The sequence below is a fragment of the Arachis duranensis genome, chromosome 10 (genome assembly GCF_000817695.3).
Source record: "Arachis duranensis cultivar V14167 chromosome 10, aradu.V14167.gnm2.J7QH, whole genome shotgun sequence".
Classification (NCBI taxonomy): Eukaryota; Viridiplantae; Streptophyta; class Magnoliopsida; order Fabales; family Fabaceae; genus Arachis; species Arachis duranensis.
This window is the reverse complement of record NC_029781.3, coordinates 2,875,639-2,899,918: the sequence shown is the minus strand read 5'-3', so window position 1 is coordinate 2,899,918 and position 24,280 is coordinate 2,875,639. Positions and strand designations below refer to the sequence as shown.

The 24,280-nt window shown below is 36.1% G+C and overlaps 3 protein-coding genes across 3 annotated transcripts; 1 reads left to right on the top strand and 2 right to left on the bottom strand.

The window, feature by feature from the left end:
• The first annotated feature begins 1,940 nt into the window (after window positions 1-1,940).
• On the top strand, window positions 1,941-8,109 carry LOC107468333 (lipoxygenase 3, chloroplastic). Its single transcript, XM_016087601.3, has 9 exons — window positions 1,941-2,433; window positions 3,182-3,462; window positions 3,563-3,803; window positions 4,532-4,861; window positions 4,969-5,051; window positions 5,876-5,983; window positions 6,076-6,380; window positions 6,552-6,818; window positions 6,895-8,109. Exons 1-9 carry the CDS (start codon window positions 2,061-2,063, stop codon window positions 7,649-7,651), a joined length of 2,745 nt encoding a protein of 914 aa, XP_015943087.2. The 5' UTR covers window positions 1,941-2,060; the 3' UTR covers window positions 7,652-8,109.
• An 841-nt stretch (window positions 8,110-8,950) lies between these two features.
• LOC107468332 (uncharacterized) lies at window positions 8,951-9,813 on the bottom strand. The gene has a single exon (XM_016087600.3). It carries the CDS (start codon window positions 9,655-9,657, stop codon window positions 9,220-9,222), a length of 438 nt encoding a protein of 145 aa, XP_015943086.1. The 5' UTR covers window positions 9,658-9,813; the 3' UTR covers window positions 8,951-9,219.
• Window positions 9,814-10,306: 493 nt separating this feature from the next.
• Window positions 10,307-15,048, bottom strand: LOC107468350 (probable hexosyltransferase MUCI70). The gene is made up of 9 exons (XM_016087621.3): window positions 14,393-15,048; window positions 13,791-14,024; window positions 13,446-13,659; window positions 13,170-13,279; window positions 12,894-13,093; window positions 12,380-12,483; window positions 11,389-11,579; window positions 11,104-11,303; window positions 10,307-10,963 (listed from the first exon to the last, which is right to left on the bottom strand). The coding sequence occupies exons 1-9, from the start codon at window positions 14,637-14,639 to the stop codon at window positions 10,703-10,705; spliced, it is 1,761 nt and encodes a 586-aa protein (XP_015943107.1). The 5' UTR covers window positions 14,640-15,048; the 3' UTR covers window positions 10,307-10,702.
• Window positions 15,049-24,280: the final 9,232 nt, after the last annotated feature.

Here is a 24,280-nt window from a genome sequence, read left to right as displayed (position 1 = left end):
ATTTAAAATAATCTATTTATTTTAATAATAATTAATAATTATAAAATAAAAAAACTAAATTATTTTAGACTGAATTTTATCATTTAGTAAATATTTTTTTTTAAAATGTGATGACTCAGCATCATATCATATCACATTAATAAACAACGACAAAACAAAATACATTATAAAAAACTATAGAGATATAAAAATATCATTAAATTAGTTATTATGTATTATGTATAAATATTGTTACGGTCCGTTCCAAACCTCATGTGGGCCCGTCCGATCCATAGGCCACCCGACTCGAACGGTCGGGTGTGAGGCGCTCGACCACCGATCCGGACACGCGTCCCTGTCAACTCTGCCACAGCTGTATGGAGAAATTTCGGGGAAGGTAGGTCTGTTCTTGTGGAATCCACCTCTGACACGGTATATAGGGGAGGGTCCTACTCCTCTCCGAGGTACGTCACACATTACTTTATTCCCCTTTTTTCGCCTGCACACTCAGCTGACTTGGGCGTCGGAGTGTCTTTGCAGGTGATACCCTCTCTCCACACCAAGTACTCGGGAAGTCAGCTGCTCCAACTCCATCTCCACAACCCCGAACCAAGCAGGAACTCCACCTTACCATCCGAAGGATCTTCCCAAACGTTCAGTATCCGAGCTACCGAACAAATATATATATTATTTAATTTATTTTTAATATATATTTTATATTAGTAACTAATTTGATAGTTAATTAATGTTTAGTGTACATCTACTATAATTAAAAAAAAATTATTTCACAATTATTATATATAAAGCCTTGGTTCTTCTAATAATTAAGTTCCGTCCCTTGCATATATAATCATATATCCTAATTAAACACATTAGTCACATTAATTAGAGATTTATTTTAATTATGTATTATATATTAGTATAAGAGAATTTGAAGTTTTGAACAAAAATTCAACATTTCAACCATATTTTACTACTCTAGATAGCATCCCTCGCAAAAAGACGAGGATGGGTGGATAAGGAAATAAAATTTGGCGTGTATATATATATATACACATAATCAAACCAAATATAAATCTTTATATTCCATGGTGCATGCATTGTTTCCATGATAAACAGTAGGGGTTAAATAATTAAATTAAAGGGTTATCATTTTGTTAGTTATGCACGCAAGACATGCATGTGCATGTATATAATATTTCAAATTCAGTTGTCTATCAATTAATCATAAAATCGTTTTGTTGATGATGAATGCGGGTGTAAGATTAGTTAAGATTGTGGATGTTGTTGAATAGAATTTAAAAATTGAAGAAATTTTCAAATAATGTAACACATATTAAATTATCTAATAATTTTTAACTATTAACTTCGTATAAAAATAAAATTTAGATATAAAAGTGATATAAGTGATATATCTTAACATGGTAATTTTTGGTATTTTTTAAAACTGTAATAGGCACACAAATTGAACCATTAGATTTGTGTTTAAAAAATTAAAAAAAATTAGATACACAAATTGGACCGTCTGATTTCTATACCTCAAATTTTTTAATTTTTTTAACAAAAATCGGACAGTCCGATTTCTGTACTTCTAACAAATCGGACGGTCTGATTTCTACTTTTCTAATTAAACGATTTCACATTTAAAAATAACAATCCAACAGTCCACATTTCAAAAACACCATTATTACCATTCCAATATTAAAAACAAAAAATGTGTAGGTGAGTCTCTATTTTTTTTCAGAGAAATAAAAGTAATATCCGATAATATTTATTCACATGTGATTCACAATCTTCATATGATTCAAGTTTTACAGACAAATTATTTTGTGTACCACACAAACCTCAAACTTGTATATATATGTACACGAAACTTCTTTCAATTTGGAAGTTTGTACAATTCTGTTACTATAAATACGTTTCATTATTCATTTTGGTACATCTTAAGTCAATAAGCTACTACTCTATAACTATAGCACTAGCATTGTGTACATCTACATACATACATACATACATACATACAAAGGAATAGTAACAAATACACACTTTAGGGTTTGTTAGAGTTGAAATTGAGAATTGAAATGACGATGGTTAAGGAAATTTTGGGACAGAGTGTAGTGGCTGAAGCATTTTGTTTTGAAGTTTCTAGAAGATGTTACACTCATCAAAATAATAAGAAACACAAAATTTCAATGTTTCCGAGTTTCTCTTGCTCATCAATTCTGTTGCCCATTGTGAAGAGGAGAACCACCGTTGATGATTTGAATAGTAGTAGTAATAATAAGAGTCTCCATGATGGTGGTGGTGTAACATTGACGATAAGTGCAAGTGTAACTATAAAGAATAGTAAGGAGTTCATGGCAATGATGCTTCATTACTTTGATAGTTTCAGTCATAATACAAATGGGGATAGAGGAATCGTCATGCAACTAGTTAGCACTCAAATTGATCCAAGTAAGCATGCACACTTTGTTACATAATTCTAGAAAATATTATTTTTTGATAATTATTTATGTGTTTTTATATTATCTCTTATTTTTGTTTTTCAACACCATCCAATTAAAGATTAATAAAATAATAAAATACTTACATTTTTTTAAAATTTAAAAAATAATTTTGTTAAACAAATTATGACTATGTTTAACTAATTTTTTTTAATTATCAAATATTTTTAGATAATCAACTAGGATATTAACCAACTACAGTATTAGTTGAGTTGAAAAAAAATCTAAAAAATACAAAAAACATGGTAATGGTATTTTTTTAAAATGTGGATTGTTAGGGTATTATACTCAAACGTGAAATCGTTTAATTAGAGAAGTAGAAATCGGACCGTCCGATTTATTAGAGGTACAGAAATCGGACCGTCCGATTTCTAGAAGTATACAAATCAAACCGTCCGGTTTATAGAAGTACACAAATCGAACTGTCTGATTTGTGTTAAAAAAATTAAAAAATTTGAAGTACAGAAATTAACACAAATCAAAAAATTTGAAGTACAGAAATCAAATTCTCTTATTTATGTAATTTCTACAATTTTAAAAAACACCAAAAATTACAATATTAAAGTATATCACCACTTCTGCTTTCATAATTAAAAAAATTAGCCAACATTTTCTCATAAAAACATGAAGCTAAACCAATATGAATGATCATTATTTGTGTTGACCTGAGTTGTGTGATTTGCCCTAATTGATTGAAGCAACAATGGAGGGAAAGCTGAGCAAGAGAGCCGTACTGGATTGGACAAGAGAATTATTATTTAATGGAGGTGGGGATAGTGAGAGGTCCACTCACAAAGTTGACTTTGAGATTGACTCTAATTTTGGATTTCCGGGAGCCATTACAATCACAAACAAATATAACAAAGAGATCTTCTTGGAAACCATCTCCATTGAAGGAGGCTTTGTGGAATTTTCTTGCAGTTCTTGGGTTCAACCTGAAAAGGTTAACCCAGACAAGAGAATTTTCTTCACCAACAAGGTAGCCATTTGATTATATATTATTATATTTTAATTTGATTATTATATTCCACTACAAATAAATTTAAAAATTAAAATGGTGCATTGTTTATTATTATTAGGCATGCTTACCATGTGACACAGCAGAGGGTGTGAAGGAACTGCGAAAAGAAGAGCTGAGACAAAAGAGGGGAGATGGAAATGGAACGAGGAAGGTGATGAGTGATAGGGTTTATGACTATGATGTCTACAATGACTTGGGAAATCCAGACAAGGGCATTCAACATGTTAGGCCAATTTTGGGAACCGAACACTACCCTAATCCTAGGCGATGTCGAACTGGCCGTCCACCTGTCATAACCGGTGAGTTTCATATTCATCTTAATTGCTCTTTAACCACACGATGTATTTAGTATGTTTGACTAAATTACTAAAGTATAATATATATCAATATTTTAGTTATCATTTTCACGCGAAAATTTTTGTATAAGTAATCTATGCTGTTAAAATATTTAATATGTGCATTATTATTAAGGAGACTACTTCGATAACGATATTATAAATATCTTTTTTTAAGGAAATTTATATATTTTATAATATTATTAGATATCTTTATTAAATCGGTTAATAATTTATTTTTTAATAAACCAGAATAAAATCGGTTTATCATAGCAATAATAATAAATCCAATTATTCGCACCATAATTATTAGACTCGATTTGATCAAATTGATTTATACAATCTAAACAAATTATGTTTAAATTTTTTGATAAAAAGACAATATATCCCTGACTTTTGTTTAAAAAAAAACAAAAAAACCCATAATCCAATAGGTTATGTAAATTGGTCAGTTTGACTGGATCAGATAACAATTGGATTTATTGTTATTGTTATAAAAAAAATAGATTTTATTCTAGTTTGTTAAGAAATTCAAAATAACTGGTTTATTAATACGTCCAATAATAATGTGACACATAAATGTCTTTATAAAAAGATATTTTACACGTATTTATAGGAGTATCCTCCTACTATTAATTAATATGATTAAACACATTTTACATAATTTATAGCCATATATATGCATGTGACAGACGAGAAATATGAGTCGTGTGTGAATGCATTCATGGAAACATACGTGCCAAGAGATGAAGTGTTTGAAGGAGTTAGAAAGGAGGCACTTGATGTGGAGAGAGTGAAAGGTATAACAAGAAATTTGATTCCCTTCATAAGAACTCATATAACTAAGTGTGGGGTCTTTAAGGAGCTATCAGAGATTAAGAACATATACAAAAGAAAGCATCAAGTGGATGCAATGAATCATACTAATGAGGAGAATGGAACACTTTCTATTGATGTTAACAAGTTATTCCAAGATTCCTTCGAAGAGTACTTCAAATTTAGCACTCCATACATTATAAGTGGTATGTCAGCTAATAATAATAACTTCAATGACTCAACGTGTTAAATGACAATTAAGTAGTTTCAAATTGAATATCATAATGAAGAAAATTTGTTTAAAATTTTATAGGGAATGGTTGCTGCATAAGAGATGAAGAACTTGGGCGTCAGGCCTTGGCTGGCGTCAACCCTTTAAGCATAAAAAGGCTTCAGGTATATTTAATATTTGAATCAATTTTGAGACCCGGTCCAACTGGTCCGGGTATGCTTGCAGGTAAAGTAGGGTACGGATTTAGGGTAGGGTGTATGCCTGCGGGTAGGGTAAGATACGGGTTTAAGGTATATCTTACCCGCACCTCATATATAACACATATTTTATAAAAATTAGGTATATAATAAAGGAGGTAAAAGTTGAATCCACAACCTCTCTCAAGTAATAACTTTTAATAAATGAGCAACTACTAAACTAGTTAGTTAATTTAGTAGTTTAGAGCATTAGTATTTTTTTTATTTTATTAATATGTATGAAATTCGGAATGATTGAATTTTATATTTACTTTAAAAAAATTTGATATTTTTGCGGGTAGGATAGAATAGGGTAGGGTTTAGAATTTTAAGATGCGGATAAGGTTAAAGTTGAAAGATTATCAACCCGTGGGTAAAATAGGATAAAATTTTAATAAAATTTTCAACCTGCGGGTAGAGTTAGGGTAGAGTCTAAACCCTACCCTACCCATTGTCAACCCTAAATAAAATTGTGTTACTTATAAAAATGATAATAAAAAAAACTATAGAAAGTTACAGCTGGCAAGTAGGAGATCCAGATATATGGTGGTTATTAGTTAGTTAGTTAGGCATCTTATAGTTAGTTATTTAACTGATATTTTTTTCACATTATATATTCTAACTACAACAAGCAACCTTTCTCAGCCAATTATTAGAACATGTCAAGTAGTTAATTAATAATTATGTTTTGTCACGTTCGTTCTAAAACTTTTATTCTGATTATTTGACACGGTTGTTCTAAAATTTTGTAGACTTTTCCACCGGTGAGTGATTTGGACCCCTCCATGTATGGTCCACAAGAGTCCGCTCTAAAAGAAGAGCACATAATTAGCCACTTGGACGGCATGTCCGTACAACAGGTATACATACATAGTTTAAATACACATATACATGGCCTTCTATGAATCCTTCTACAATTTATATAACACAAAATTATTTCTTTTTTGAATAGGCTATAGAGGAAAAGAAGCTATTCATTTTGGATTACCATGATGCTTATATGCCATTTCTAAAAGGGATCAATGCACAAGAGGACCGAAAAGCTTATGCAACTCGTACCATATTGTACTTGACTAGAATGGGAACTTTGAAACCTATTGCCATAGAGTTGAGTCTTCCTGAGGGGGAGCACCAACAACAACAATCCAAACAGGTTCTAACACCTCCATTGGATGCCACTTCTTATTGGTTGTGGCAACTTGCCAAAGCACATGTTTGCTCCAATGATGCTGGAGTTCACCAACTTGTTCATCACTGGTATGCAACTCAATTAAATCCTTTCCTTTTTTATACTCTCCATCTTGTAATATTCATCAATCATCATGTGGTCATGTAATATTGAAAGAAACCTATGTTGAAGTCAAAAGAAAAATTATTAATGAATTTCTTATGAGAATAGGCAATTCTTTTTTCTGTTTTGTTTAACAGGTTGAGGACCCACGCGTGCATGGAGCCATTCATCATAGCAGCACATCGCCAGATGAGTGTCACGCACCCTATCTTCAAGCTCCTAAAGCCTCATATGAAATGCACACTGCAGATAAATGCATTGGCTCGCGAGGCTCTTATCAATGGTGGAGGCATCATTGAATCTGACTTCTCTTCCGGCAGATACAGCACTGAGATTGTATCGGCCGCCTACAAAGATTGGTGGCGTTTTGACATGGAAGCCCTCCCAGCTGACCTTATTAGAAGGTACGTGTACATTAACGATTCTTATTTAGGAACCTTTAAACATAATCTCATGATCATTGTCCTGAACATTATGCAGGGGACTAGCAGAACCAGACAGAACACAACCTCATGGGATAAAACTTACAATTGAAGATTACCCTTATGCAAATGATGGGCTTCTTATTTGGTTTGCTTTGGAGAGGATGGTTAGAACTTATGTGAACTACTACTACCATAATGGCCTAATGGTACGGTCGGACAATGAACTCCAGGGGTGGTACAATGAGGCCATCAACGTAGGCCATGGTGATCATGCACATGCTACTTGGTGGCCAACACTTGCCACTCCCAGAGATCTTATCTCAGTCCTCACCACACTCATTTGGATTGCTTCAGTTCAGCATTCAGCAGTGAATTTTGGGCAGTACCCTCTTGGCGGGTACGTCCCGATGCGCCCGCCGCTGGTGAAGAAGCTGCTACCCAAGGAAGGAGATCCAGAGTACAAGGAGTTCTTGGAGGATCCCGAAGGTTTCTTGTGTTCTTCCCTGCCAGATATGTTTCAAACCACCAAGTTTCTTGCAGTGCTTAACATACTCTCTCAGCATCCGGAGGATGAAGAATACATAGGGCAGAGACGGGACTTGTCAGATTGGATTGGTGACCCTAAAATCATAGAGGCATTCTATGATTTCTCCATAGAGCTAAAGAGAATAGAGAAGGAGATTGAGAAGAGGAATAAAGACCACAATCTTAGAAACAGATGTGGTGCTGGGATTCCACCATATGAATTGCTTATAGCTAGCTCTGGTCCTGGAGTAACTTGTAGAGGGGTCCCTAATAGCATAAGTACATAGATATCGCACAATTGTGGCGTAGGATTTACCCATTGTTATGAAACTAGGTAGTGTATATTGGATAGAAATAGTGCCAAGATACAAAAATTATGTAATTATGTAGCAGAGGAATTTCGATGAACAAAGCTGAAAACCACTCGAGCAATTTATTTATTTTTCCACTGTAACTCTTAAAAGGGTGCCTAATGATGTTAGTATATGGCATTGTGTTAAACATAGATCTTAAGGGAACCATGCTTTTCACAGAATATAGAATGTAAAGCCTTTCAACGGAGCAAAGTTAGCTTTTGTATCTTCAATAGCTATCTGCCAACATATCTTCATTTCCAGAATGAAGAAATGCCATCTACAACAATATGTAATCATACCTAGTCAGAGCCGTCCAAGAAGATCCAATGCTAATGTACTCAATTGCTTCTAACTGGTACTAGAAACTGACGAATGTCTGCGGAAGTGAATATCAGCTACATGAATGAAACCCTCTGCTTTAGAACAAACAATAGCTCAAAGGGAGAACAGTATAATCTTATGATGACCAGAACAAGGAGCATCAGAAGCACTAGAAGTATGGAAATATAACACATCACCTTAGATATACACTTACACACAGTTACTCCACATTTGTGCACTATTCAACAGTAACTGCCCTATGATAATTACTCAGTTTCAGATCAACTCCGGTCTCGCTGGGAAATGGTCACAGCAAATTTATACCTTCTTTGCACCACCTTAGATAAATAAACATCTACACTCAACAGAACCAGAAAAACAATCCCAAATATGTCACACGGATAGTTTACATATTAACACACAAGAGGTAACGTGACTTTGTTTTTCTTTTTCATCAAGGACTCTTATACATCAACATCACATTGGAGATCACTAGCTAATCCTAACTTAAAAAATGTCTTGAATGCAATGCGGATGACGAAAAATGTGAGGATAAGTAAGAAACAAAGACGATATCCAATGTAAGTAAATACAAGCTAAAGATTTTATCCATCTGGGGACCTTTAAGGATCCGATTTCACAGTTTGTATGATTTAAACAGAACTTAATAATACACAAATGGCTTGATCAGGACAACCCATCAAATTGCTCTTTCGAAGTAAAGGCATGAGAACATCTGTAAAATTCAGACAGTTTCTCACCAATAATTTTTTCCATTAAACAAATCTTCAAAACATAGCAACAAGTACGACCATCAATTTGATTAAAGAATCAGGTAAACTTCTACAATTAAGAAACAAAACCAGCACAAATCAACAGCAATCAGAATAAAAACGAGAAAAAGGAAAATTGATGAAAGTTTCAATGAGCTGCACTGCAGAAGACTGAGAAATAACATCAGGTATCATTTCTGATTTGAATTTTTCCTTTTTTTTCCCCACCGTAACAAAACACACAGGAATGCAATTCACAACTTATAATCTATGTCTAAATTACTCAATTCGATCGAAAGAAGAAACACAAGGGGAAAAAAATGTAAGATCCGATTTTTTACAGAGTAATTCATTCAAATCGAAGGGGAGGAAAAACCAAAAAAGGTGGATGTTAAATCAAATTAATCAATCATACTTCTCCCTCCAAGAGTAAACGAGGAAGAAAACCCAAGAAAGGGCCAAGACAATGTCACCGACGGTTTGCCGGAGCCAATCCCAGGCGAGATCCTCCACCTTGCGCTCGAAGTAGATCCTCCATATGGCCATGAACACGTGCAGGACCATGCAACCTTTGGCGAAGAAAGACTGAAAGTCACGGTCTTTGACGAAGGAAACCATGAAGAGGAGGAACCCTATGGCAACGAGAAGCAATCCAGAGAAAGAATCGGAGGTCTTGATGAGGAGCTGATCGTGCGGCGTAGAGCCGAGGAGCTTCGTCGCGGTCTGCACGCCGTGCCCGAAGGTGTATACTTCCTTCATGTAGAACATCATCAGTGCACCGCAGGTTATGGCGATCAGCGAATGAAGGATGCAGATCACGAAGAACGCCGACGACGATCCCATCGGTTCGAAGGTGGAGCAGCGGCGATTGCGGTTTATCAGGTGGTGGTTGATTTGGATTTTGACATGGCTGGTTCTGCAAAACCCTAACCCTCTCAGCTCACGTTTTGGGGAAGAAGATGATTGCAGGTCGAATGATGTTTATAAAAGTTTGTTTATTTTATTTTATTTTATTTAAATTGATGAGTTTAACGCAAAAGATTCGAAGGGTAGTGTGACGTAAGCGAGAGATTCTAGGATAAGGATCTGGTGGGGCCTACCTAACGTAACACTGATGACTAGATTGTCCTACAGGGTGCCACGTGGCAGAGTTCTTGTAGTGCCGACAGAGGAGATTCTGATCTGATCTACTGACTCGGTGGAAATTGGAGTTTGTGCCCTTTTGTTTTCAAATATTACGGCAAATTCTCTACACTGCGGCGGTTTAAATGCCATTAATTTCGGGATAATCTACATTGGGCAAATTTTTCCATTTACAGAAGTCTATCCTCAAGTTATAAATGCAACGATGGTAATTTAATTTTTACAAATTCGCCAAATGATTTTTTTTTAAAAATTAATTATTAATTATTATTAATAAAAACTTTAAGAACATACATAAACTCATGTTAGTAATAAGATAAAACAACGGAAACAGAACCGTACAACGGAATGTATAGGATCCTTGGTAAATTTTCGTAACCTTTTATTTAATAGAAAGAAAGACGATGAATTTATCTGTAATGGGGTATTTGAGAGTGCAAGTACACTTTCTCCTATGGGTAATGGAACAACAAAATGGGTTACCACATTTGAGGGATTTGGGGGGTAGGTGGTAAGTGGTAACCCACCTGATAAGATAATTATTCAACTTTTTTCTTTTTACTCTATATACAACAAAAATTATCAATAACAATGGAACAGTTGCACAAAGTGAAAGTAAGAACGCTCATCTTGCATGTTTTTCCCTTCCAGCTCTGCCAACGAATGATTTTGATCTTTGTAGGTGTGTATGCCAAAAAGAAAAAGGAAAAAAAAATGGTATAACCAATCACCCAAAAAACAATGGCTATTGAGTTCCTGCAATGTATCTATTTCCATACACAACTCTGGGACGGCGCCTTCTTACACGCCTTACAGGGCCTCGCCAAGGGCCTTTCCAGGGTCCTCGCCAAGGACCTCCCCTAACTGTTGGAATCACAACCCTTCGAGGATGAGTTTCAAGAACCGGCAATGGAGGTGGCAGAGATGGTGTAAGTGGTGGGGGAGGACTCACTGCAGCAGAGTCTGGTGGAGACTGGCGCTCTAGTAGTAGATCCATGTGGTATTTCTGTAATCACAAAAGGAAGATAATTTGAATCACAGTAAGGTTGAGTGTTAAATAATGTTGCAAGGGAACATTGAATAACAATAATAGTTATAACTTATAACAGAGGCCTTAGCGTTATGAAAACAAGGTAAAATAATTGCCTGAACTACAAAGTTGCGCCTTTCACAATCCAGGAACATGGCAAAATGAAAATCAACCCTGGACAGGAGTTTGTCTCTGACAATTGCAAAACTAATCTGGTCCCTTGAAGTAAATCGGTCAACTTCATTGTGCCAAAGACAGGTAAAGAGGTTGCTAATAGGAACGAGCTCTCGTACAATTACACATCCTTCAGGAACATCTGCAATTCAACCATCAAGGTTTGGAGAAGATGTAAGTCCAACCTGAATCCTCAATCCCACAATGGAAGAGCTAGTTTAGCCTACCGCTTATTATACGAGGAAGTTTTGCTTCTGTGTATGGAGTCAGTCCCTCTTTCTTGTAAAAGTCTATCTGAAAGTCAATAGAGGCATTATCATACTTTCCAGCAGCTTTGTTTGCCTCTGCCTCAACAAATACATCAAAGCGTTTATAATGTCTAGATATTGCAAAAGTTGCATTCCTCCTCCACAAAAACCTGTAAAAGGATGAGAGATAAGACTAACTTAGGTGCTGAAGCATGTACTGTAGCAAGACAAACAATAATAAAGCTAGTTCGCCGTGAGTATACACTACACATAAAAATACACTCCCAACTAAAATGTATAGTCCTGAATGCAAATGAACTAGAAGGCCTTGGAAGGTGAATTCTCTCGATCTCCAGCATAAACAGAAACCAGAACCACAGTGGCATTCATTTAAGTTTCACATTTATCCACGTTTTCCGTTGCCAAGCTCCCAAAAGCACAATATTTCAGTTTGTAACCCACTTATAAAATACAGGAACAACAACCAAGTCTTTCTCCACTAGTTGGGAACAGCTCATGGATTAAACAATGCCTATGCCTGATGCAAACCATGCCTATGGATAACTAACTCAGAAAGATACAATAGGAGGGACTTCAATCAGTTCTGGCAACCATCTTAAGGCCAGAAAGTGTATGTCAAGACCAGTCATTCGTTTTCATCCTTAAAACTTATATCCATAATCAACAACTTATCCATAATAAATGCGTAGCCATTTTTGTGATCTAGAATGATTTAAGAGGCTAGTCATTCATTGTGGTAAAGAAATAAATATTATACTTTCAAAAATTTCAATGCCATGACAAAAAGAACCCAGAAGAGATATTAGGAGCAACAACTGCAACAATGACATTGAATGAGAAGTACACAAATAAAACATTCTTGGTAAAACCAAGGGACATAAAGTTATAGTGATCTGACATTGTGGTAACAACATTCACTCTGAAATAAAAAAGAGATCCTGAAGTATACCTTTCAAGTATTTGATATGGATCAACAACAAGCTCAAGCTTCCCATCAAGCCATATAGAGTACCGGGCATTTGGAGTCATCCTATGAATCAGAAGCTTTGGAATCTGTGGGAATGGTAGTTAAAGTTACAAGTAAATAAGAATACTACTTATGCACAATAAAATATAAGGGTCTGGATTTGATTTTTGGTCATCTTAATCTTAATTCATATCAAAAGCCTATAAATATATTCTGAATGAAAAAAAAAACATCATAATGCTCAGACAAGGAGATCAAGCCAATAGCTTTGTGTTTCTCCTCCATTTATGTGTGTTAAGGGATGGTCAATATTGCATTTAAGTCCATCAACATCTATTATATAACGACAGCCAACAATTTTAGCTTTCTATACCAATGACCATATCGTAAAGAAAAGCATAATGATTTAAAGCTTAAGCAACAAATATGATTAGTAACCCCTGTGTAAGTTTCTATATTACAGTCGCACTGGTGCTTGTGAACTTATAATACTGACCTTTCCTGTGCGTCTTGCATCTGTGTAAGGAATATTACGAGCAACAATAATTCTCCATAATCCAATCCTTTTGTTGATCCCCAGGAGGCCAGATGCCCTCCAAGCTTTTTCTGTTTCTTCATCTATAAACATAAGGAAGCATACTGTCTTCTTTGAATAGTTACTAACGTTTGATGGCTCATTTATCGCATCAAAATTTCCTGAAAAACATATTCAATGGATCAGCAAAACATCAGCCTAAACAACCAAGTAAAGTTAGAACAACATGATACACACCAAATATGGCTGATGCAACAACTACACCACGGCACTGCTCCATATGATAGAGGTCGTCTTCATCCATGTCAAATCCTGTGTTGCGGCCAGGTTTAGGTCCTTTTACAAATCTGAATGATCACAACATCATTGAAGATGCAAGAATCGACAGATGTGAGTAAAAGGGTTGGACGTATATCCTTTATAACCGGCAGAGAAAACTTTATGCCCACAAAAAAACTCTTCAGTGCTTAATAGCTAACAAAAGGTAAATATCCAACAAAAATGAAAACTTACCCACAGTGCACACTCATTGACTCTCGTATATCAAAAGAATCACTTCTCTGTTTCAAAGTGGGGTATCCACCAAAGTCTGAACCACCAAACTCCCCATCTCTGCTTAGATTTTCCTCCCAGATATATGTTAGATTCTGAATTATTGGAGAAGGTGAGGGAAACTTCGGCATAAGTGCAATGGCTTCTTCAACGGGAAGGTAACATACAGGGCATGCTGAAACATAAACAGATATTTTGAGCAATCAATTGATATCTTCACGGGCAATTGACTCCATTGCAAATTACTAAGTATATAGTAACCTAACATAAGAGATGAAGGAACCAAATAGTTCAAGTAGGACTTACGCCGCGGCCCACTACGCTTTGGATCTGCTGGTGGTGGAGGAAGAGTGAAACTATTACATGGATGGCCAGGAGGAAGAGTGTAACCCAGAAAATGGCTAGGGGGAGGAGGGGGTAACACCAAATTCGTGGCGAAGCCCATGATATTCGCCGTAGAGATCGTAGATGGTGAATCACTTATAGAAATACTTCCCTTAACACTGATGTCACTTGCCCCATTCCCTTCTGGCGAATCACCTGAAAGAAGCAAGCCATACCACAAAGATAATGCCTCGTTCAAAAGCTAAAAATAAAAAAAAATCATTATCCGCATGTAAATGAAAAAACAAGTTTTCTTCCTTGAATACAGCAATTGGAATGCATCCCTAACAATAATGGTTAATCAGATTCTAGAACCTGTGCTATGAGACCAAGATACCTACCACCTTGATCAATGGTTAATCAGATGAGATGAATCCTAAAAACAATCAACTTATGAAAATAAAAATCAAACAAGCTAATTAAACTATGTATGTTCCTCTAACGTCATTACAATCCACTGAAGAATATGCAGAATTGAAATTCGAAACAATACCAAAAGAGGTGAGGGAATTAAGGAAGGTCACCTTTTCCAACGTAGAGAACCCAGACGAAAACGGCGGCGGAGATGAGAGAGAGGATGAGCATTCCGACCTTCCTCCTGCCGGCGAGCTTGCAGATCCAAAGGAAGAGTCTCTCTTTTTCTTTGAGCATCTTGGAAGGCTTACGCGCTGATTGAATAGCTGAAACAACAACTCCGTTCTGTTGCAGTTGCAGCTGCTTCTCCAAAGAACCATAACTCGCAGAACGAAACTCCAATGAACCGTTACTCATTTTCTCATCCTTCACCTCTTCAACATCAACAACAACACTTCATCAACTTGCCCCAACTTCTCGGAGCAGCACTCAATGCAGTTTATTACCAATGCCGCACTCACTTTTTCAACTCAGCTAAGAAAATTAGTTTTCGTCAATTTTGAATCAGAGAAAAAATTCAATCGAGCTGAGTTTTTGAGTTCACAATTACGTGCCACCGAAACTAGCTCCCAGTGAAACAAAATTCCCCGGTTTTTTCCTTTTATTTTCAATCAGCGAATGAATCTAGGGTTTTCCTTTTAAAAAATCTGATTGACTCTGCAGGGATTTTAACGAGAAAATTCTTTTGGAAATCTGAGAGACTTTGAAGAAACCAAAGGATCTTCTTCGAGTTCAAGTACTAGTATTATTATTATATATTTTTTTAAAAGAAAAAAAGGAAAAAAGAAATCAGAAAAGTGATGATCTGAGAGAAGAAATTTTCACGGGATATTTATAGGAGGGAATTTAGGGGGTGAGAATTATTTTGTTTTATTTTATTTTGTTGGATAAAAAAAAAAAGAAAATAGAAAAGTTTTGATAGGTTAATGTGCGCATATGCCCAAAGTTTGCAGGTTCAGACACTGATATGCCATGTCATATTCATACTCAAAGTCATTGTTTCTCTTTCAGTATTTATTATTATAAAATTGTGGAACTAACTCTCTTTAATTAACCACAAATCACCTTGGATTCTTGGAACAATTCTATATTTACTATACTACTACTAAATGCTTGATCCCTCATTCCCAAAACGATTTACTATATTTACTATGCTACTACTAAATGCTTGATCCCTCATTCCCAAAACAACTATTTTTTTAAATTAAATTTTAAATTTAAAAATAAAAGATACATATTTTAGAAAGAACAAATAATAAATATTGAAAAATAAATATATTTTTTTTAAATTAAGAATGAGACTCGAATCCGTAATCTCTAAGTGAGTATGAAAAAACTATGTCATTTGAGGTATAGCTCGTTGGCAATTAAAAAACAAATATTACCATTCTCTGATTAGATTTTGGTATACATGTATTTTGTATTGAAAATATTATCATCGATTTAAAAGTAATAATATATAGGTAAAGGTTATGGTGCTTATAAGGTGCCTATTTACTAAAAAAGGTTAAAATTATTATTTAATTTAAAAGATTTGAGAATAAATAATTTTTAAAAAATTAAAACTCACTACAAAAAATAAATTAGACTAAATTTAGGCAAAAATTCATAAATACCATAAAATTGGCCTAATATATATTCTTGAATTATTAGTCATTAGTAATTACAAATAATTTTTAATAGCATAGAATTGAAGAGTAATTAGTAATTTGGTAAATATTTTAGGAATTAGTTAATATGTATCTTTAGAAAGTTTATTAAAAAACTAAAAGTAATTTTTTTGTGTTTTTATACATCTAATCATTTAAAAAGTGGATTAAAAATGTAAAAAATAATTATTTTCAATAAATAAATTCTTATATATTTTTTAGTACATATTTTAACTAAACCTAACTGGATTTTAAAACCTAGACCTGGGTGATGACTGATGATTTTACTTACTAAACAAATCACAGTTTGTGAATACCAAAATTAAAAAAAAAAAATTAGAGTTTGTTATAATGGACTTAACGATTTGCCGCATAACGTTTTGTCTTAACGTTGATTATTGTTTTCTACTTTTAAACATGGCATTACACAACACTTAATTAAGAGGAATGTTATTGTTGAGACTTGAGAGACCAAGTTGAAGGCTATGTAAAGCAACTTTTAAAATAGTTTAACCTAAAACCAAGTCTTAAGAAGAAGAATAACAAAAATGTGCCACTTGACTTGAATTATTAACTCATTCTTTTTTCCTATCAAATTTTAAAAGTTTTTATATTTAGAGACAGATTGAATTATTTTTAGAAATTATAATACTATCTAAATTTGTAGGTATTTATTCTGTCTCTAATTGTTCGGTACAGATAATTATCTGCATTAAGATAGATTTTTAGCGAGATAAAATTTTGGGCGAACAAAACGAGATTGAATTTAGATAATATTCACCTTACACATCTTGGTATATATATAAAATAATTAGTAAAATAATTAATAATATTATATTATTATTAAAATTTATTTTAATTTATGTTATGTATATAATGATAGTTATATAAAACTTAAATTTTAATAATTATAGAGATAGAGCAAATATCCACAAAAGTAGATTAAAGTTTAATTTTTTATTATTTATGAATAAAAACAAAATAAATTCTATACAAATTATTATTAGACAAGATGAAGTAGGATAGAACAAAAATTCAAACTAACCTATTCTATTGTTACCCCTAATTATTTCATGATTGCTCTTTTGGATTGTGTTACTAAAGCACCAAGAATGAGATAGGAATGTTTCACATTTTGCTTTTAATGGAGAGAAATGGAAAATTATATTTGGTTTGGTTTTTAAGATCTTTAGCATGTAAAATTATTTAGATCGGCTGTAATTTATAAACTTTGTTTTCAACATATATGCCAAAAATATAAACAAAATAAAAAGAAAATAGTTCGATCTTTTTAAGCCAGTTATCCCTTTTCCAATTTGAGTATACCTATTTATTTATAGGAACCGGGATAATAATATTCTTTTTCCTTTTTAAGAATTGCTTCGATACCTTTCCTTTTCCTTCAAAACATCAAAAATTAACAGGCTATACAATATACATCATGAGAAAAATACAACAAAATTCTGACACAAATTACAATATCACACCTCAATTTCTTCTCTTATTTTATGTATGTAGACAAAAAAAAATAATATATGACAAATGCGAGTATAATTAATTTGATCCCCGATTATATTGTTGCAATTATTTTTTAAAAATATTTTATAAGCTGAAATGCTTAATTTAAGACACACTACACCCACTCAAAAATTATGTAATGTTTACAAAAACTATTGAGAAAATGAATTATTTAGGGGAGAGCACGGATAGCGGGTATTCGGAGAAATGTATCATCTCCAGTTTTGTTAACACTTAAAAAAATGAAGTGTGATTTTTCACCATTAACTTTATAAGTGGGACAAAAAATAAATATGAGAGAGAGAACAATGAAGGATGAGAGATCACAATTGATACCATCCAATTTTTTCTTCACTGAAGAGGATCCACTCCCGGTACCCAGTTACCCATCCGAACCTGAACTGAACCAATTAAATTGGTTCTCGAACTAACAGGTAATCGGATTCAACCCAAATCAAACCGATAATTTTTGTTAGTGATTGGATCGGATATCAGTTCTGGAGGTGCGGAATCCGAACCAACCCACGAACCCGATCATATATTAATTAAATAAAAAAAATAAAATATATATATATGACTTTTCTATTAGACAATGATTATTCACTATTAATATATTTGGATTTTAATGAATTTAGTTTTTAATGTATTTGGTGTTTACCATGTTTGGATTATTTCTATTGATGTTACATGTTTATTGTACTTGTTGAATTTTTAAGATAAAAATTTGATTTTTTTTATAAATTTCAAAGTCATCGGATACTCAATTACCCGAATTGAATCAATTTATTTTTAATCAGTTTGGTTTGGTTTGTGATTCGTCAGATTACTGGGGTGGCCGAGTTTGAGCACTTCCGAGCAAGCTGACAGTAGAGTGGAAGAGCTGTTCGTCGGCCAGGACCAAACACCGCAGCGGGAATACCTGTAAAAGATACTCCGACGCTCAAGTTAGTGATAGTGAGTGAGAGTAGTTAAATGAATATGAAAATTGAGAATAGAACCTGAGTCTTAGCCGAAGATATTATCTCGACTTTATAGGAGTTGTTTGACCGTTTACTGTGGATAGGTCCTAGCTTGTAGGTTAGGTTTGATATTCTGTTTTTGGTTATTAAGTTTGCTGAGCACGTCTCTTATTTTCAAATGGGTGAGGCCGTTTCTGCCTACTTTCGTGCCGAGTTTATCGAGCAGCTGATGCGGGGCCGAGCCTATTTGCTTACGTGTCGAGCTTTTCGGACAACCGAGGATAAGGGTGACGTATCATAGCCCCAAGTTTGCCTTGGTTTGGACAGGACTAAGGCGAGCTTTTGGACCAGGAGTACCGCAATCCTCGGTCGCTGAGTTGTTGTCGCGTATGCTCCTTGCAGCCCCCAAGCTCGGCTTGGTTCTGTCCCAGAATACAAAACGTTTTTGGTTCCCTCGTATTACGCACCACTGTGACATGATTGATGTGAAACTGCTCCATTTTTCTAGGCACCCTTGTCCATTGGTTTTTGTAGTGGGTTTAATGCTTCTCGTTTTTAACAATTTTGGTTTAAATGCTCTAGTGTTGTAATCGTTTGTGCTTGGTAGGGAGTTATTTGTGGTTTTCATTGCTTCTTTCCCTCATGTTTCTCTGTTTCGAAAAAGGAAAAAAGTTTGTGTTTTCTTCTTGACTGAGAATGAGTAAGAAAGGTCAGTGTTAACTCCTCCTCTATTTTCTTTTTTGCTTTTCTGCCTTTTTGTTTCGTTCCTTGTGATGGAGAACTGTAATGTGGGTGACCTGTATGACTGGGTGGATCCTAGGGTGAAAGAGTATGTCTCCCAGTTTGATGATGAGCAATCAGTGAGGTTGCTGGGTTCGAATTCCCAGGTCAGGGAGGGTAGTGGTATTAGAATAGAGTTATTACCTTGTGAAAGGGGTGATCGGGTGTGCCACCGTCTTGACGATTGGTCTTTTTTTTCATGTATAGTTGTTTGTTTACTGAGTTGGGTGTGAGGCTTTCCTTTACCGAATTCGAGTGTGGGGTGTTGTATTGGGTGAATTGTGCCCCAACCTAGCTTCACCCTAACTCTTGGGATTTTGTCCGGGCATTTGAAGTTTTGATGGAACTGTTGGAGCGTCCGCCGTCTTTGAGGCTATTTTTCTCTTTATTTCAAGCGAAAGGGGTGAATAGGGGCTTGTGGGTAAACCTTAGTAGCTATCCCCGTTGTGCTGTGTTTGGTCTGTATAAATCTTCGTTTAAGGACTTTATATCCTTGTTTGTAAGGGTTAGGAGTAGACCCGAAGATTTCCCTTTTTATTTGAACGAGCACTTAGTCGAGAGATTTCCTTTGTTTTGGTGTGCCGAGCCGTATCAAGCACTGGATGTAGATGATAGGCTGATGTTGTGATGTGTTTTTTGTTTAAGTCCTTGGGTCCAAAAGGTTTATTATCAGTTGCCGAGATGTTGAAATGGGATACTGATAGGCAGGCTGTATATGATCACATAGGTAATCTGTGTTGCTATGCTTGTTCCCTGTTTGTGCTTTGATATGTTAATTTTGATTTGGTTGTTTGTAATTTTCAGCCGAGAAAGCTCCTGCGATTACTACTGCAGGCTTGAAATCTTACTTTAATCAACGAAAGAAGGGTGAGAAGGAGGTTTTGTCTAATGTCGGGAAAGGTCCTGCTACTCTGGTTCAGTATGGCCTTGGGCAGAAGCATAAGAGGAAGAGAGGGCAAGGTCAAGGTATCCTTGCCAAGGTCTTAGAGGGTAAGGGGGAGTCATTTATGATTCTGCAGATGGTTGAGTCTGCATATGAATCACAGAAGAGGCTCTATGGGTATGATCAGAATATGCATGCTAGATCTTTGTGGGCGAAGTTGTATCCTTTTGGTACCATGGCTGACGAGCTTTGCTGTTTTTCGGATGATATGAAGATGATTGACGAAGTTGGCCGAGTTGGTGTTAGTCGATTTCTTCAGGTATAGGTTTTGTTGTGGTGTCTGTAGGTTTTTGTTGATGTCACTTATTTTCTTATTTTCTTTTTCGTAGGTGATTGGTGCTCAGATCGTTGCCATTGGTCGGGCACAGGAGCTTACCTTGGATCGGGAGGAGAAGGAGGCTTCTCGTGTAGAGGAGCTGTCTGGAATCATCCAAGAGAAGGATAAAAAAATTGCTGAGCTCTCTGCTTCCATGGAGAAGAAAGAGCTGGAGTTGGCTGATGAGAGAGAACTGCAGAAGACGTCATCTGAGAAATTGAAGGTTATCGGGTCCGAGAATGATCAGCTCTCTGCTCGGATCAAAGAATTGGAAAGCGGGATTTATGAGGCTTTTGCTCAAGGTTTTGACCGCGCTGTCTCCCAGGTTAAGGTGTTATACCCGGAAGGTGATCCCACAAAACTTGACGTTATGAAGGTGGTTGTGAATGGTGAGCTTGTGGACGACGAGGCCATTGCTGGGAGTGAGAGCGAGGGATCCAATATGGGTGATAAGGCAGATTAGGACTTGGTAGTTTACTCCTTTTTATTTTGTATGCTTTGTACATGGTGTATTGGGTTTTAGACTTGTGACTGTTTTGGCTTTGTTGAACAATTCCGAGTATTATCCTCGGTGGTGATATTTTGGTTTCCAAGTATGTAGCTCGGCTTGACAATGACTGTTTTAGTTTTATAAAATATGATATTTTCGCAAAGTTATGAGAATGATATGTTGTGTTGTGATAACAATTGTGTGTATGTATTGACGATGGCCGCAGCCATTTCTCATTTGGTCAGATTGTTAATAAGGAGAGCAGTTGCTCTAATATAAGGGTTATGGTGGAGTGATCCCTTAGGATTCGCTTGGATAACTTGATGTTTGTTTTATTTGTTTGTATTTTTTCCGAGTAATATTCTCGGTATGCGCATTTTGACTTCCGAGTATGAAGCTCAGATTATTTTGAACGTTTACTGATTGTCAAGATAAAAAATGTTTTGATTTGTAATGTAAGGTACGCTGGTATGATGATTTGTGGCGTCCGGCCTCGTTAAAACCCTCTCCGAGTAAAACCCATGTACTTTTGGAAAAAAACCTTCGAAGGGGAAAAAGAGGACCATCATTCGCGTATTTGAAGCATGTGTCATGATTGGTATTCCCTTAGTGAGGAGACATTCCATGTTCCCGGAAGTTGATCTCCTTTAAGGGTTTCTAGCTTGTAAGCCCCCTTTCCGTGATTTTGAAGAACTCAGAAAGGTCCCTCCCAATTTGCTGCTAACTTGCCATGTGCCGGAGGTTTTCGGGCTTTTTCTGTTTGTTTGAGTACGAGGTCTCCGTTGTTGAAAGACCTATGAACTACTCTTTTGTTATGTCTTCGCTCTATGTATTATTTTCTGGCTTGCTGCCTTATGGCTGAAATGTTTCTTTCTTCTTCCATAAGATCCAACTCGGCTGCCCGAGCTTGCAAATTATTCGATTGATCATAAAGCTCAGTCCTTAATGTTGGGATGCTGACCTTTACTGGGATAAGTGCTTCTGCGCCATATACCAGCTTGAAATGAGTTTCTTCTATGGCAGATTGAATGCTGGTATTGTAACTCCATAGGATTTCTGGAATCAGGTCGGCCCACTCTCCTTTAGCCTCGCCGAGCTTTTTCTTTAATCCCTGCAAGATAATTCTGTTAGCAGATTCAACTTGTCCGTTAGTTTGCGGGTGCTCTACTGAGCTGAAGTGATGTTTGATGTTAAAATTTGTTAGAAAGGCAGCGAGCTTATGATCTATAAATTGTATCCCGTTATCCGAGATTGTCTCTCTTGGGATACCGTATCTGCATATAATGTTTTTCCATAAAAAAGATTGCACTTTTGCTGCCGTTATATGTGCCAGTGGTTGTGCTTCTATCCACTTAGAGAAATAGTCTATTGATACTAAGAGGAACTTTACCTGACCTGGCGCTTTCGGAAAAGGTCTGAGGATATCTAATCCCCACCTATCGAAAGGCCAGCTTACCTCTATGGTGTGGAGCTCCTCAGCCGGGGTATCTAAGAGGGTGGCGTGTTTTTGACAGTTATCACATGCCTTGACTTTCGAGATGCAGTCCTTTTTTTATCGTCGGCCAATAATATCCTGTTCGCAGTATCTTTGCCGCCAATGCTCGGCCGCCGATGTGGTTACCGCACACCCCTCATGTGTTTCTGCCATGACATCTTTGGCTTCCTCATTGCTGATGCATTTGAGGAGTGGTTGGGAGTGTCCTCACCTGTACAGTGTGTTTCTGACTATGGTGTAGAAGCTTGCTCTTCTTCGAAAAAGCGGCAGGTTCGGCTCATCATCTGATATAGCTCCTGTGTTGATGTAGTTGAGGAAAGGTGTTCTCCAATCTGGTACCTACATGATGCTTAATATTGTGTCCTGCTCAAAGCTCGGCTTGTCAAGTTTTAGTTGGCACAGGGCCGGTGTGTTCTTCGCCTGCCTTGTTGTGGCTAACTTGGATAACACATCGGCTCTGGTATTTCGTTCTCGGTTTACATGGATAATATCAAATTTACTGAACTTTGAGATTAGATCCTTCGTTATGAGCCAATATTTCTCTAACAAAGGGTCTTTTACCTGGTATTCGCCTTTGATTTGATGTACTACAAGTGATGAGTCGCAGTAGACTGTTATCCGAGGTATCCTGAGTTGTTGGGCGAGCTTTAGTTCTGCTAGCAGGGCTTCATATTCCACTTGGTTATTGCTTGCATTGAAGCGGAATTGAAGTGATTGCTCGGCTATCACTTTCTCCCCTTCTTTTAGCAATACCCCGGCTCCGCTTCCTTCTTTGTTTGATGCTCCGTCCACATGCATGCTCCAACTGGCTGTTGTGTGTTGGGTCTCATTAGTCATCTCCAACACGAAGTCGGCGAGTATTTTTGACTTCAGAGCCTTTCTCGATTCGTATTGAATGTCGAACTTAGACAGTTCGATTGACCACTTTATTAATCGTCCGGCAAGCTCGGGTCTGGTTAATATCTGCCTCAATGGTTGGTCTGTTCGTACTATTATTGTGTGGCTCTGGAAGTAATGCTGCAGTCTTCTTGCTGTGGTGATTAATGCTAGTGCCAGCTATTCTATCTTCGGGTACCTTGTTTCTGTTGGTTGCAGTACCCTACTGATGAAGTATACTGGGTTTTGCTTCCTTCCTGTTTCTGTTACTAATACTGAACTTATAGCATGGTTAGATACTAATAAATATAAACACAACGGTTTACCTGCCTCAGGTCTCTGGAGGATTCGTGGTGATGTTAATAGCTATTTGAGTTCTATAAATAAGCTTTCACATTCGTCTGTCCATGTGAATTTTTTGCCTTTGGAGAATGTCTGGAAAAAATGATAAGATCGGTTTGCCACGGCGGGTAGAAAACGTGACAGGGTGGCTATGCTCCCTGCTAGTTGTTGGACTTCTTTTACTGTCTTTGGGCTTGTCATGTTCAGCACTGCATTGCATTTCTCTGGGTTGGCTTTGATACCTCGCGATATTAGCATGAACCCAAGGAACTTCCCTCCTTGGACTCCAAAAGCGCATTTGTTCGGATTGAGTCTCATGTTATATGCTCGGATTTGTTTAAAAATTTCTACCAAGTCATCACAGTGTGACCCTTGCATAGGTGTTTTTGCTACCATATCGTCTACATAAACCTCCATATTGCGGCCTATCTGCTGTTGGAATACTTTGTCTATTAGCCTTTGATATGTCGCACATGCATTCTTTAAGCCAAAAGGCATTACCTTGTAACAAAAATTTCCATGTTCTGTTATAAAAGCTGTTTTGCTTTGGTCCTCTAGGTGCATCAGAATCTGGTTATAACCAGAGTATGCATCCATAAAACTCAAGGCTTTGAAACCAGAAGCGTTATC

Coding starts and splice junctions, on each gene's coding strand:
- LOC107468333 (XM_016087601.3), top strand. CDS start 2,061: ATGACGATGGTTAAGGAAATTTTGGGACAGAGTGTAGTGGCTGAAGCA. Junction 4,862..4,968: donor CACTCCATACATTATAAGTG/GTATGTCAGCTA, acceptor AAAATTTTATAG/GGAATGGTTGCTGCATAAGA. Junction 6,381..6,551: donor CACCAACTTGTTCATCACTG/GTATGCAACTCA, acceptor TTTGTTTAACAG/GTTGAGGACCCACGCGTGCA.
- LOC107468332 (XM_016087600.3), bottom strand. CDS start 9,657: ATGGGATCGTCGTCGGCGTTCTTCGTGATCTGCATCCTTCATTCGCTG.
- LOC107468350 (XM_016087621.3), bottom strand. CDS start 14,639: ATGAGTAACGGTTCATTGGAGTTTCGTTCTGCGAGTTATGGTTCTTTG. Junction 12,484..12,893: donor ATGCAAGACGCACAGGAAAG/GTCAGTATTATA, acceptor CCATTCCCACAG/ATTCCAAAGCTTCTGATTCA. Junction 11,304..11,388: donor ACTTCCTCGTATAATAAGCG/GTAGGCTAAACT, acceptor GTTGAATTGCAG/ATGTTCCTGAAGGATGTGTA.